Below are 14,551 nucleotides of genomic sequence, written 5' to 3'. Positions count from 1 at the left end.
AAATTTACATTTAAATTGGGCTTCTTTTTCTTGCTTTTCCTTTAATGCCAGGAAACAGCTTGTTGCTGCCACTTTTTTTTTTTTTGCCTCTCCTGGACTATGAGGATGTTTTGTACATGTGTCAGCCCTCAGCTCACTCTCTTCATCTGTTGGATGCTGTTTATCATGGAGCTCTGAGATTTATAACCGACTGTAAACTCCTCACACACCATTGTACTCTGTATTCTTTAGTCAAATCATTATCCATGCGCAGAACTTTGCACTGGTACAACTTCATTTATGAATCCAGGGCTTCATCACTCTCTCCATCTGTACAGAATTTGGCAAAAAGGCCTTCTCTGCCCCCTCAGGCTGGAACATGCTACAGCAGGAATTAATGGAATTAATAAACTGCTTTTATGAAATCTGGAGAGAGCGTCTGTGGGGGTTTGCTCATAGTAAAAATAAATAAATAAATAAAAAAATCTGACTGCTACACTGGCACTTGTACTTTTATTATTTGTGTTCTATTTTTTGTCTCTGTGTTGAATGTCCTGTCTGTCTGTAACGTTGTGTTGTATTGCTGCTGTTGTCTTGACCAGGTCTTGGTCTGTCTTGATGAGACCCTGTGTCTCACTGAGATTACCTGTCTAAATAAAGGTTGAATTAAAAAAATAAAAAAATAAATAAAAGTTGTTAACAGGTTACTACTGTTAACAATTTCATTTAATACTAACATTTCTGATAAGTGTGAGATGGGCCTCATCTCAATGCCAATCACCTTCAAGACCAGTTTGGGATCTGCACTTGCTATCCAACTGGATTTTCAAACTATATAGACATACTTCCACCCAGGATTGATGTTGATGTAAAGAGTGCCATAAACACTGCAAAACATCCACATCAACAATTTATTATCAGTTTGAATTTGTTTCATGTTGTTTAATGAGTTAATGTGCAATAATATATTATAATATCTATAGTTCATTCATCAGGAACATTTGCCTCCAAATCCAACTGTTCTGCCTTCTGGCTTCAATCAGACCACAGATCTATGAATCTTTATATATTTCAGACCCTATACTGCTATTTTGTCTTCTTTATCCTCACCAGTTTAAACCTAACCAAGGGGAACTAACCATGACTTATTAATTATCAGCATCAGCATCAGCATAGTCTCTATTTACTCGTCCAGATTAATATGATACTTAAATGTTACATATAAAAAAGCAAAAGAGAATATATATATATATATATATATATATGATATAATAACTTTTTTTTAAATTTAGCTTATTTAAAAATTTACCAATATTTGTCATGTGTGAAATGTCAGTTTTAACTGGTGGATTTCACAATTCTTTGATTGTTGGGTTTTACTCAATATTTACAAAATTTGGGTTTAGCTTTTCACATAGTTGTTTGATTTGGAAAAGAAATAAAAGATTTTCTAAATCAAAATATATATATAGAGAGAGTATATATCAGATGTTCTGTGTTTGGAAATGTTCACAGGTCGACAATATGAAACCATGACCGAAGCAGAGACATAAGCAAACTATGTAACATAAAAATGCGGGGTGGACAAAATATTATAAATATTAACAGTGCAGCCTCCTCATTATCCATAGAGTTGAATCAACACCTCCATGGCACTGTCAGCGAAAGCGGAACACCATGAACCCCACAAAGGAGGTTGCCAGGTGTTCCTAATAAACTGGCACCTCTGTGAGTACAGTAAGTTCTGTAAACTGCGACTCCCGTCGTTCCTTGCGTCATTGTGTCAACATGGCGCCTGTCTGCCGGACAAAAGGCGAATCTGTCTGACGGTGGATTGAAACCCAATTAGAAACAGAGGAGACATTTTGGGAAAACTGTCAGTGTCCGTGTGTCCCGGCGCCCCAAGGCTGTAGATATATGGTAAAATAAACATCTGTGGAGGCTCTTAGACTGGAATATTAAGGTAAGTTAAGTCTTGCAGCTCCCACTACTGCTGTGTTAAAACGGGTCCTGCTAGCCCGATACATTTCCTTTTCTCTGTATGGTGATAACTGAAAACTCCTTAAAAATTTCGTCCGTGCTGCACCGTTTTACTTGGCAGTTAAGGTTCACTCCACCTAAACTAACATTAACGATTTTACCTGACTAATAAAGAGTCAGTCTCTAATTCGGCATGCACGTAGTTCACCAAGAAACACTTAATCAAACACAATGTCAACTTTTCCAGTTGGTCTTCAATGTTCGCCACCGCGATGCACAGTGCAACGTTATTTTAACTAACGTTAGTAGAGTGTGACAATTCCGGCGAACAACAGGCGAACCAGTAATACAATATATGTTTTTGTTGTGCTTAGAGTATGTTAGTTTATAGGATATGTCTGTATGTACTGTATTGAGGAGTTGTTCCTCATGTTCCATAAAAACGTCTTAAGACACCCTCTATTGGGCATGTCTATTTTCCTAGAAGCGGGGCAATATTAAAATCCTTCGTTTTTCAGTGTGTTTCGGCGTGAAAGCCGATAATTTCAAGAGAACACTCCGCATCGGGGCTCCCTTGACATTTGGGACTACTACAGTGTTGTCCCCGGCGACATGAGCCAGCTGTTCTTTTTTTGTTACATTTCGGGCTTCCAAGGCCAGTTAAAAAGTTGCCTACTGTAATTAAATGACTTTTGTCTATGTGCGCAGCTGGCTCATGTCTGCAACCAGGATACAGTGTGCCACGTCTGGTCAGGATCTTAGGCAGGTCACTGGGTTCAGGAATAGTAGTACAGTTTATCTTTAACATGTTAGACTTCTCTTAGAAGTGAGCCTTGAAGTACAAACACACATTTAAAAGCAGACAGTGAAGAAAAAGTGAGAGTGGCATGTTGTGTAGTTTGCCCGGGACTTCTGAGGAGTGAACCGGATGGTGATACAAAGCCTCAACCTTGAGACAGTTGGAGAGTTTCTTGATGTATTACAGTGCGATCCTCTGGGGGATTCTGTTGTGAAGATCCCTGTTCCAAGGGGGAGGTCAGAAGTCAAGTTCAGCTATGGAGCGGCACCTGGCCTTCAGGGTCTTGCTCAAGGACACTTCAGTGTTGTGTGATTACTTTTTGAGTTAGCTAGTGTTTGTGTGTTTGTGTGTGTGTGTGTGTGTGTGTGTGCATGCCCATACTCCTATACTTTGCCTTCCTGCTGTTGCTGCTTTGCAGAGATCTCTTAAGGAGTTAAGCAGTGCCAGTCAGCACTATTTGATTACTAGTCCCTCTACCGCTGCTTACACACACACACACTATCCCAGCGTCATATAATCACACGCACTGTAACACACAATCTCTGTTTCAGGTTTCTACTGGTTTGCTGTCAGTCCACTGAATCATAAACTCTTCAGCTAATGTCATTTACCACCAGAACTTCCAATTAAAAACTGGACCACATAATATCTTTTTTTCTGATGGCTTCCAAAATATTCTGGCATTTTCACGTGTTGATGTCTCTTTATAACTATGTAAACTAGAAGACAAAAGTACTTTGATAAGGTACTGAACCAGTGTCCTCGCTGCACCAATGTTATTATATTACCAAAGTGAGTGTGGCTGCTGGAAAGCCACTGTTCATGTACTGTAGCCATGGTGAGAAACTTTAGTGACCACCAATGACTGGGTCCTCATTCCAGATTGTGTGGAAAAGAATAAAAGCTGAAACTCAAACTGATCTGGCAGCCACTGTGGCAAATACAGTGCATACCCTTGACAGGGTTCGAGGAAAGATGCATTTTGATGGGATACACTGTTGTCTGCCAGGCTATGATAATTAATTTGTCTGATTCTTTTTCCCTCCTGGCCTCCATGGTGTCATTGTGCATTTAAAAGCCACAGTGTCTTCTTACAATAGTGCCACCTCTTTAAAAGAACATCGGTGTCCTGCCAAAGGGGCTGCAAGAGGCTAACTTGGGCAGATAGGTTAGGCCCCTTGTTTTCCTCCAGTGGCTAGTTCGATCATGTATTAAAAACCAAACGTTTGGCGTAGAAGGAAAACATGATTTAATGAACATAAAATTTGTTCATTTAAAGTGTTCTTAGTGTTTTCCATTTGAAGTGTGTAGAATAAGAGAATCTTCTTTTTAGAAAACCCAGCTGTTTTGATGAGATGTGTGTTTACCTTCCCCTTGTTCAACTGTTGCTGGACATGTTGACGTTAAGAGATGTTGAAGTAGAGGTCAGGTGTCTTTAGAGTTGAAGCCATTCGAGTCAGCATTTCTTGCTCTTCACTGAAGAGCAAGAAATGCTGCCGCAGGTCTTATGTGTACCAGTCAAACTGCACTTAGAAACATCTTGTTTCCTTTTGATCTTTCTAAATTTGTCTCTAGGTTGCATCTGGCAAATTTATAATAAATACATTTACTGTAAAAATGGAAGAACAAGCAACCGAACACACTTCTTAGAGCCAAACTCAGACAGGGACAAGAACGGCCCAGGTACTGTGAGGCAAAAGAAGTCCGGGTGGGCAGGGTTGATTAAAAATGATTTGGTGGGGCGCTGGGGGTTAAGGCGCCGTCCATGAAGCTACTTTGATACTATGGTTTGAAAGCGGATTATAAGGAACAAGTAGTAATCATCATTTAGTGATTTTAGTGTTAATTTGATCAGTTTTGTAAAGAGCAACAGTAATGCAGGAAGACTTAATACATGCACTGCACTAAAATAAGTGACATTATTGAATTGTCAATTTACAACAAGATATTGTAAACTCAAGACAAAAACAAAACAGTTGAGGTCGTCATTTTGCAGTCCTGTATCGATCCTATGTATCAGTCTAACTTCATACAGCGTGACTCATCCTCTGCTGCAGTGAGAGAAAGTATGGAGCTTGGCTGCCTGAGATGTAAATTTTTCTTGGCATTTTTCCCAAGATGTGCACACACACACACACACACACACACAGATATACACAGAGCGATACACACTCACCCTCACCCTCCTTCTCTATATAAGTGTTGACATGTCTGCTGACTTTGATTCTCTGCTGTGGCCTGTTTTTCTTCTCTGCACCAGAAAGAAAAAGCATCGAGACAGATGTGTTATCTCATTTCTCTGTTTTATCTTCTTCTCTTGCTCTCCCTGCTTCTCCCAGTTCAGTTCAGTGACTGTTATTATGACAGTTTTCTTTTAGAAATGACACATAATCAGCGCACACATACTAAACATTACATTATTTGGGTAACATTATATGATTATTGGGGTTAAAAATGTATCCGCTATAATAAAAGCCTCACTTAGTCTGGAGGAATGCACATCATATCTGGATAGCAGCTGCTGAGCTCTAATGTCTTACTGTGTGTGTGTGTGTGTGTGTGTGTGTGTGTGTGTGTGTGTGTGTGTGTGTGTGTGTGTGTGTGCGCGTGCGCTGTAAATCTGCGGGCAGGAAGCTAACAGATGGGACTGTACTTCCATTTTGTACTGTGATTGTCTCATTGGTGGGGTTTTATTTAGGGATGTGAGGCTCGGTGGGTAGAGAGGGGTCACTAATGAGCTAAAAATGTATCTGTTAATCAGAAGTAGAAAATGTAGATTTTCATTACATCTGGCCCCATTTTTTCATTTTACTATTTATGGCCAGTGTTTTTTTGAGCAATAGCCACTCAATGTATTTGCATTCTGTAATTGCCTCTCTAGCAATTTTCTTTGTCACGGGTGTTCAAATTGTGCAGCCATGCACGAGGGAGTCACAGGAAAACGTACTGGACGTGATGTGAAAGATAAAAGCCAGCGATTGTTAACTGTCTTCTTTAGTCCCCTTTATGAAATCAACATGCCGCGATGAATCCCTTCAGCTGTTTTTTGCCCCCAGCGGTTGATACACGTGTTATTTCGAGTAGAACAGTGTTGCCTGTATTATTAAAACTCAGGTGTTGCCAAACCAACCAGGAATACAACCAACCTGAATTAGGTTTTTGTTTGTATCCTTCGTTTTTTTAAAAAAGATATTTAAAACTGCATTGTTTGCTTCCATGTTTTTTTTTCCTGTCTTCTTACTCACTGTCTTTGTTGGTGCCACACTACACTTCTTTGGCGCGTTACTGCCACCAACTGTTGAAGAGAAGAATAGCAAACAACAAAAGAGGAACCCATTCGTAAAACCGTTGTTCCACAGCGCTACTAGTGGTCAAAAACTCCATGGAGTACATTTTGGGTACATTGGAACCTTTTTATTTTTATTTCAGAAATGCAAGCCAAGCCAAGCAGTTGCCACATTGGAACAATGCTCCATTAAAGTTTACTTTTGTGAACAATTATTAGTGTTTACGTACTTTTTACTTGCATAAAAGTAAAAAATGTAGAGAGTAAAATGTACTAAATTGTATAGGACTTTTCTGTTGCATAGTATGTAGTGTGTTGTACTACTTAGAGCTGTCTGAAATACAGTGGCTCCTCTTTAAGAGAGAAAATCGAGTCTTATTTGATCGTGGGCATAACCTACAAGAAGAGTGGGCTGAGTAAATGTACTGAGTTTTTCTTCTATGGTATTGTTGTGATCTCCTCCAGGATGTTCCAGCAGTGTGAGGAGCCTCGCTTCACCATCGAGCAGATTGACCTCCTCCAGAGGCTCAGGAGGACAGGGATCACACAGGCGGAGGTCCTCCATGCCCTGGACACCCTGGACCACTTGGATCGGAAACATGGACACAAGGTGACCCATAAGCCGTCCTACATGCCTCCCTCGTCTTCCAGCACCGTTGCCGCCTCTTCCTCCATGACTTCCACTGCCACTCAGACAAGTTTCCCTGACAACCGACTCTCGCTGTCGCCTAATAACAACTTCGACACCACCTCCCCACCTCTACCTATTCCAATAGCCTCACCTGTTGCCATGGCTGCTGTAGCTCAGAATGGTCTCGTCGCTGTCACCAATGGGAAGCTGTCGCCGCCCCGGTTTCCTCTTGGTGTGGTCAGTGGCAGCGTGACGGCACCAGGATACGGGTTTGAGACCAGTGAAGAGGACATAGATGTTGATGACAAGGTGGAGGACTTGATGAGGTAAGGCAATACTAGACTTAGTCTTAGCTAGGCTGGGTTAGACCAGAACAGACTAGACCAAGAAGAACCAGGGCAGCTCAGAGCAGATTAGTTATTCAGGTATGGTATTTTCCTGGTTAATTGAAATATTGTTTTTGAGCTACACTATCTGAGTGTTTCATTGTGTTTAAGTACACAGCAAGTATAAACAGTTTTCAGTGCATGATATGACTGGCCTGGGGTGGCCATGTTTGGGACTGTTTTATCCACTGTGTGGCAGACAGTTCCGAATGCTTCCTATAGAAAAGCTCAGGGAAAAGAAAAATTGTCTCCTACAGAAGATGAGTCGGCTAGGATAGACCATCATTCCACCTGTCCGATAGAAAGCTTTATTACGCATTGACATTGTGGACTGATGGCCTTCCTCCGTGTGCAAATGGGCTCTGACAGTGCAACCAAGCAACGGTGTGTTTTAGACCAGAAATCTGTAAAATAAGGAACGCTAGTTACTAGAGCACGACCAATAAATCAGCCAGGGCGATATATTGGCTCAATGCAGAGATACTGGTACCTTTGTTGGTCACAATTGTTTAGAAAATAAATAAAATTAAGAGAACCTTCTCAAAAATGTAATGGGTTGTGTTAAGAAGATTAATGTTAGCTATAGCTATATACAGTAGGGTCCAAAAGCTTGGGACCACAAGTCAAAATGCTTCTTTTTTTACATTTGTTTTGAATGTAATACCATTTTCTTCATTACAAATGATAATATCAGCTTAACAATTTGAGTGAAAAGTTGAATCTTTGAAAAATGTACAGGAATTTCAGAAAGTCTTAGTATTCGGTATGTCCCCCTTTTGCTGTAATGACAGCATGCACTCCAGCTGGCATGGACTCCACAAGTTTGTGCAAAACCTGATGACCCATGTTACCCCAGCATGATCTGACAATGTTCCAAAGGGCTTCTTGTGGTGTCACAGAATGATTGGCTTTCTGAGTCTTCAGGTGCCCCCATAAATGTTCAAGGGGGTTGAGGTCAGGTGACTGTGGAGGAAAGTCCATGACAGTCAGGACTCCTTGGTCTTCTTCTTTGGTCTTAAAGTAGTTCTTGCAAAGTGTCTTTGGGGTCATTATCATGCTGCTCTCTACAAAGATGCAAACCAGAGGGTATAGCCTGTCTCTGAAGAATGGAGTGGTGCTTCTCCTTGGTCAGGGTGTAGTCGATTCGCTGCAGGTGTCCAACCCAATCCAAGTGTCTGGCCTTGTTTCCCCTTCTGAGAAGTGGTTTAACAACTGCTACTCGTCCTCTGAAACCACTACAAGACAGCCTTCTTTTGACAGGACTTTTGCTGACGTTTTATTTTTCTATCAGGGAACTAAGCTTGATGTATTGATCTTCTGATGGTGTGGTCACTTTTGGTCTGCCTGATCGTGCTTTGAATACAACTGATCCTGTTTCTGCAAAGCGTTTTACAGTTCCATGCACTGCCCCCTTAGAAACCCTTAGTCTAGCCATGATTTGACGCTGAGAAACCTGAACATGTTGCTGACAGTATTAAAGAGAGGCAGACCTCAGGCCAGAGCTGTCCGGATTACAAGTCATTTCTGTACGGTTTGCTACAACCATGACAATAATTAGTACTCATAATTATTATCATTATAATTCTGATAATTCTTCAAAAGGTTTTTGAACCCTCTGTCAACATATACATATATACAGTAGATTGCTGCTCCAGAGAGCAGGTGTTAATACTGATGGCCTGCCTGTAGCTCACGCTGAATACGATTCAAGGATTAATGCCTACACACACACACACACACACACACACACACACACACACACACCACGAGTGCCTCTCATCTGTAGTCTGCAGTCAGACAGCAGCAATCAGAGCGATATTGATTTGAGGGTGTGTGAAGATGAAATCCAGCCAGAAAGAGAGCAGTGAATATTACAGCAGGATCCTGCACATGTTCAGCTTCAGCAGCTACTGCCAGGTGGACTGCAGAGTTACAGCTGGTTTATTTATAGTGCCTGTTACCTTGTGCCATATGTGTTAGTAATGTCAGACTGTTGGAGATGTAAACATTTGTTGTGCTTTGTGGTAAACAGTAGATCCTCCTCTCTGCTTCTAGGAGGGACAGCGCTGTGATCAAAGAGGAGATTAAGTCCTTCCTGGCGAACAGGCGGATCTCCCAGGCTGTGGTCGCTCAGGTAACGGGTGAGTATTAACTTTATCTGCACACTTAAACCGGGCCCACTGAATTCACCACCAGAAAGTGCTGGCATGCCCCGGCAAAGCATCCGGCCTACCGACGATGCAGATCTCACTCCGTTCCTCTTCCTCTAGGGATCAGTCAGAGTCGGATCTCCCACTGGCTCCTACAGCAGGGATCAGACCTCAGCGAGCAGAAGAAACGAGCCTTCTTCCGCTGGTACCAGCTGGAGAAGACCAACCCCGGTAACACCACCCTCCACCAGGCTTTTGTCTCTTGCATACCCTGCCACTCTTCCACTTGTGAAAAAATACTTTAAAATATGTTTGTCAATAACCAGTCGCTGCACTGAATGCATGACTGGCAGTGCTGACTTCAACAACAGCTGGAGTTTCTTAACGCTGACTGAGCAAAAATCAGGTCCTCCAGACTCAGGAGGACAATCCCTACTACAACATAATGGGAAGAGTTAGTTATCTGTTAAAAGCATGGTTTACAATGGACAATCGGTATGTCCACTGCATACGGTCAAAGTCTCCTTGTGATTGTTACATGAACTAAAAGGCGATGAATTCTTTTTAGCCATCGTTTTGCAGCAGAGGACGTGAGAGTTGCAGATGTGACATAAGTTGTAATAAAAGAGTCTTTTTGGCAGAAAAGAAAGCCATGGTATGTGTTTTTGTGTTTATGGGCATCTGGAGATAAAAACTGTACACTGTTTTCCTGTGATTGAACAATGACTTCATTGTGTTAAGTTGAGACCAACATAGAATGGAATGTACACAATCTGTACAGTCTAGTTCAAGTTAGCCTGTGTCTTCCCTTGAAAAAAATAAAAGCAAAGCTGGCATGACATTTTAAAGGACCAGTGTGTTAGAATCCTACACACTGGTCCTTTTAAGAACTCTTGACTTTAATTTGGTTCATTGGTTTGATGCTCTACAATAAATGAACGTCAGGGCGTAATGGGTCACTCTTTGTCCTAACTCTCCGATTAAGGCACATGGTAAATGTACATTTCTATATTTCAGACATATTCTTAGGTGGAGAAGCACTGAATAGAAAAGTTCTTGTGAATTAGCATTCAACTGAGAAACTGTCTCAAGCATCACACGGTGTTAAAATAAACTATTATTAAAGCTGTCTGGCGTTTGTGCCTTCAGGAGCCACTCTCGCCATGCGAGCCGCCCCGTTGGCTCTGGAGGATGTGATGGACTGGCACCAAGCCCCGCCCCCATTTGGCCCCGCCCCTGGGGGCTTCCGTCTGCGACGAGGGAGCAGGTTCACCTGGAGGAAGGAGTGTCTGGCTGTTATGGAGAGGTGAGGAGGAGGTGATGATTGGCTGAAATGGTAACCAAGTATAATGTTTAATTGGCTTTGTAATTATAACGTGTGTGTGTGTCTACACAGCTACTTCAGCGAAAACCAGTACCCTGATGAAGCGAAGAGAGAGGAGATTGCCACCGCCTGTAATGCTGTCATTCAGAAACCAGGTAGGTAAAAACAGGAAGGAATGAAGACGATAATCCATAGTACATTACTAAATATAATCGCTGACCATAGATAAACGTTCACTTGCTCTTTACTCTTAGCAACAAAGTAGGCATTTGGCTCTTGTATGAGCATGAGGTTCATGCGTAAGGGCACGTCGCTGTTCAATGGAGTCAGGTCAAGTAGCCACATGGTTGAAATATAACTACACAGATATTTTTTCAGAAATGTAGGAATTATATCCTTAAAATTTTGGTTAACCTGGTGAGTAAATCTGGTTGTATTCATTTGGAGAATGGTTAACTACTCTCTTGGCTCCCTACATATTGGTCATGTTGCGCCATTGAAAACAAGGCAACTGGAAGAGTCGCATCATGACAAACACACTACTTAAATATGTTGCATAATTAAGTTATCTGTCAGAAGAAGAACTTTGCATTGCCTCGAAGATACTTTCTGACCAGCGAAATTAAAAATGCTTGAAAGAGCCTTCAGAACCATCCACAGGGAGACTGAAGGAGTAGAAAATGGAGGAGCAGTAGCTGTGATTTTGTGTGTGTGTTACAGGAAAGAAGCTGTCTGATTTGGAGCGGGTGACCTCTCTGAAGGTCTACAACTGGTTTGCGAACCGCCGCAAAGACATCAAGAGGCGCGCTAACATTGGTAATGTCTACCTCTGTGTGTGTGTGTGTGTGTGTGTGTGTGTGTGTGTGTGTGTGTGTGTGTGTGTGTGTGTGTGTGTGTGTGTGTGTGTGTGTGTGTGTGTGTGTGTGTGTGTGTGTGTGTGTGTGTGTGTTAGTGGATGTTATTGGAGTTTCCCAGTGTGACAAAAGAACTCAACATGATATTTAAAACTACCTTAAATCCACTTACTGGATTCTCAAACAGTCTCTTAATAATAGATCAATAAACGCACATAAAGGAGCTTTTACTCTTTCATACACATCCTTGTTGACCAACTGGATGTTCCATGTATCAGCCAACCAACACTTAGATGCCATCCTGCTAGTCACAAACACCGCTGTAGAATTTCACACAGTCCTGGGCATTAGTGAGGAATACACATTGCTGTCTTGACGCCTGGAAATTCTTCCTTTAGTATGATTTATTTACCAGCAGCAGCAGGGTGTTGTTCTGCTCTAAAAGAGCCGCGTCTGAACATACAGAGTGCTGTCGTTTGTGGTCGATATGCTATGATGAGGTTTGTCTTTTTGAAGAAGCAGCCATCTTGGAGAGCCACGGCATCGAGGTTCAGAGTCCAGGCGGTCAGTCCAACAGCGACGAGGTGGATGGCAACGACTTCCCTGACCAGGTAGACTAGATGTAGACGAGTCGTAACCCCTCTTGAACACAAAGCCTCTCATAGAGCTGTCCAGTGACAACAGAAGGTGACTGGTTGCACTGAGCAGCTCAGAGGTATGAATGTGTGCAACAGTAAATACACAGTGGGGCTCAGCGAACATTTGGTCAGTAAAGTTAAACAGTGTATGAAACATTACAAAATCTATTTTGTATTGATTCCTGTTTGTGGAACTATGAATTTACATTTAGTCACACACTTTCTGTGTGGACAGCAGTAGAATAAGCATACATTTCTACATCCCTAACATTATAAATAACTAGCTGTAAAGAAGTCAGAGCTCAAAGCATTATGACACTGTAGCCATTGACATGACCTGGTTATTGTATAACCTCTGTGCTGTTGTGTCACAGGGGTGTGAGGTGTCCTTATTTGACAAGAGAGCTTCAGCCAGGCAGTTTGGTTTTAGTCGAGCTGACCTATCCTCTCCAACCCAGGTACAACCCGACTACACACACACACTGCCTCATCACTACAACTGCAGTCATCAATTAGTAGAAAATCTACTAATCATTCCCTTCATTCCTCCTCAGGTTCCCACGCTGCTCCCCAGCTGGTTTTCCGCCCTGGGTAGAGGAGGCTTGACTGGACAGAGGGGCACTTCTCTGATTGGCCGCTCCCTCGTGTCAGGGGCGGGCCCTCAGGTGGAAGGTTCCAGGTTGACAGGCGTGTCCTGGTCTCCCCCTTCCCCCTCCCTCCAGGACGAACCCACCATCCACGGCGCGCTGTCCGAGCCCCAGGACCCGATCAGTTTGGAGAAGACGGCCGTCCATCACAGCAACCAAGCCCTAGCCAATCAGGTGGACGGGACGAGATGCAGTATGGGGAATGACATCAAGACGGAAACGCTGGAGGATGACTGAGGTGGTTTAGGAGTTGTCGGAGTGATGAATGGAACAGGATCAGAGGTGTGTTAATATGCAAGCAGATTTTCTAGGAATGTAATGAGTGGGAAAAAAATGACCAAAAGTCGTGTAAACTCCAACCCTGAGATATACCTCCCAACCCTACCTCCAACCACCAACCTGCTCCGCTACGCTCTTATAGGCATTATTACTATATTATAATAATGATAATTATAAAGATTAACTTTTATTTGTGAAAGTGCTCCCCATGAGTCTGTGGAAGATTTAAAATGCCTAAATAAAAACAAATCAAACAAAGAAAGTGAAATAAATAATGAATTATCTGGTTATGACAGTAAATGCATACATATAGAAATTTGTATTGTTTTTCTTTGATGATTTGTTTTAATTTAGGTATCTTCCATAGTGGACACGTGTGTGCAGATATCATTGGAAACTGCATTTCTCACAGCAGGACAACACTGTATTTGACACGGGGATCAAATAGTTTCAGGGTCTTGCACTGTGATCACAACACAACTGAACAGCCTCAAAAGATAAATACATGAATTTGAAAGTTAAGTTCATTTTAACTGATTATTATGTTCTAATTCATATATGTATATATATATATATATATATATGCATTTCATCACAGTTGATTATATTTCAGATTTTTGCTGTTGATTCCTTCCGTGAGAAGAACGGCAAAATAAGCTTAGTTTCATCGAGGTCACAGCTTGTTGGTAATATTTCTGTGAGCTTAAGATGATTTGAAAATGTAAAAAAAGAGAAAGAAACAGAATGACCCACTCCTCCATCCCCTGCCCTGGTAAAATAAGCTCAATGTATGGAAGCAAAGAAAGGCCATAATAATTAGAATTTTGTGGGCAACTGAATACGTTTTTGTTGTGGAATTTAAACACAACTGAATACTGCTGAAATAGTTGAAGTCTTGTCATTTGAAAACCATCTCTTACAATGCGTGTGGATCCCCTCTTTGAGATAAACAGTAGGCCATTTCGACTTCTCCAAATTCAAAAGTGCGACTGAAGTGGCTTTTTCTCGTTGTTGTTGTTCTCCACCTGTGCAGTGCTTTCAGTCGCTCATCTGAACTTCTTTCTTGGTTCACATGACCATCATGGCTTCACTGCTTATCCTCCATATCCCGAACGCTCTAATTAGTATTTTAAAAATATTGATATCTGAATTTCACCAATTCAAAATGATCATCAGTTCAGAAAATGAATGATTTTGAGCAACTTGAATTTAGGTTTGTTTCTAATTTTTATATAAAACTTACGATATTCTTTTTTAGGGTTCACAAATTCAAGATTTAAAAAAAAAAAAGTAAAATACTTCAGTGCTATAAATTCAGTCAATTTAATTATCAACAGTAACAACAGTTGCTTATAAGATTCAAATCTTTGCGGCTTCTCTTTGCTTCAATCTTAACAACAGTTACTCAATAGATAGATGTTGAAGGAAGCTGAATCTATTGACAGATTTGTATAAAAACTATCAACCCGGATGTCCAGGTGACCGGGTGTTATTCATTCATGTCCACTTCAGGCAGAATGAATGATCACTGTGAGAAGGTCGATAATCAGTACAGATCAAATAGTTGGGAGGTATTCAACAGTGTAATAGAACTGTTT

At 41.5% G+C, this 14,551-nt stretch overlaps 1 protein-coding gene across 1 annotated transcript; it reads left to right on the top strand.

The window, feature by feature from the left end:
- The first annotated feature begins 1,834 nt into the window (after positions 1–1,834).
- Positions 1,835–12,911, top strand: LOC139283510 (homeobox-containing protein 1-like). The gene is made up of 10 exons (XM_070903543.1): positions 1,835–1,942; positions 6,510–7,001; positions 9,117–9,202; positions 9,332–9,442; positions 10,361–10,517; positions 10,608–10,690; positions 11,256–11,351; positions 11,906–12,000; positions 12,402–12,485; positions 12,582–12,911. The coding sequence occupies exons 2-10, from the start codon at positions 6,511–6,513 to the stop codon at positions 12,909–12,911; spliced, it is 1,533 nt and encodes a 510-aa protein (XP_070759644.1). The 5' UTR covers positions 1,835–1,942; position 6,510.
- Positions 12,912–14,551: the final 1,640 nt, after the last annotated feature.

This window comes from Enoplosus armatus, chromosome 1, assembly GCF_043641665.1.
Source record: "Enoplosus armatus isolate fEnoArm2 chromosome 1, fEnoArm2.hap1, whole genome shotgun sequence".
Taxonomy (NCBI): Eukaryota; Metazoa; Chordata; class Actinopteri; order Centrarchiformes; family Enoplosidae; genus Enoplosus; species Enoplosus armatus.
This window is presented reverse-complemented; position numbering and strand designations above follow the sequence as displayed.

Excerpts from the sequence above, each read along its gene's own strand:
- LOC139283510 (XM_070903543.1), top strand. The coding sequence starts at position 6,511 with ATGTTCCAGCAGTGTGAGGAGCCTCGCTTCACCATCGAGCAGATTGAC. Across the intron at positions 9,443-10,360 it reads GCTGGAGAAGACCAACCCCG|GAGCCACTCTCGCCATGCGA; the intron begins GTAACACCACCC and ends TTGTGCCTTCAG. Across the intron at positions 10,691-11,255 it reads TGCTGTCATTCAGAAACCAG|GAAAGAAGCTGTCTGATTTG; the intron begins GTAGGTAAAAAC and ends TGTGTGTTACAG.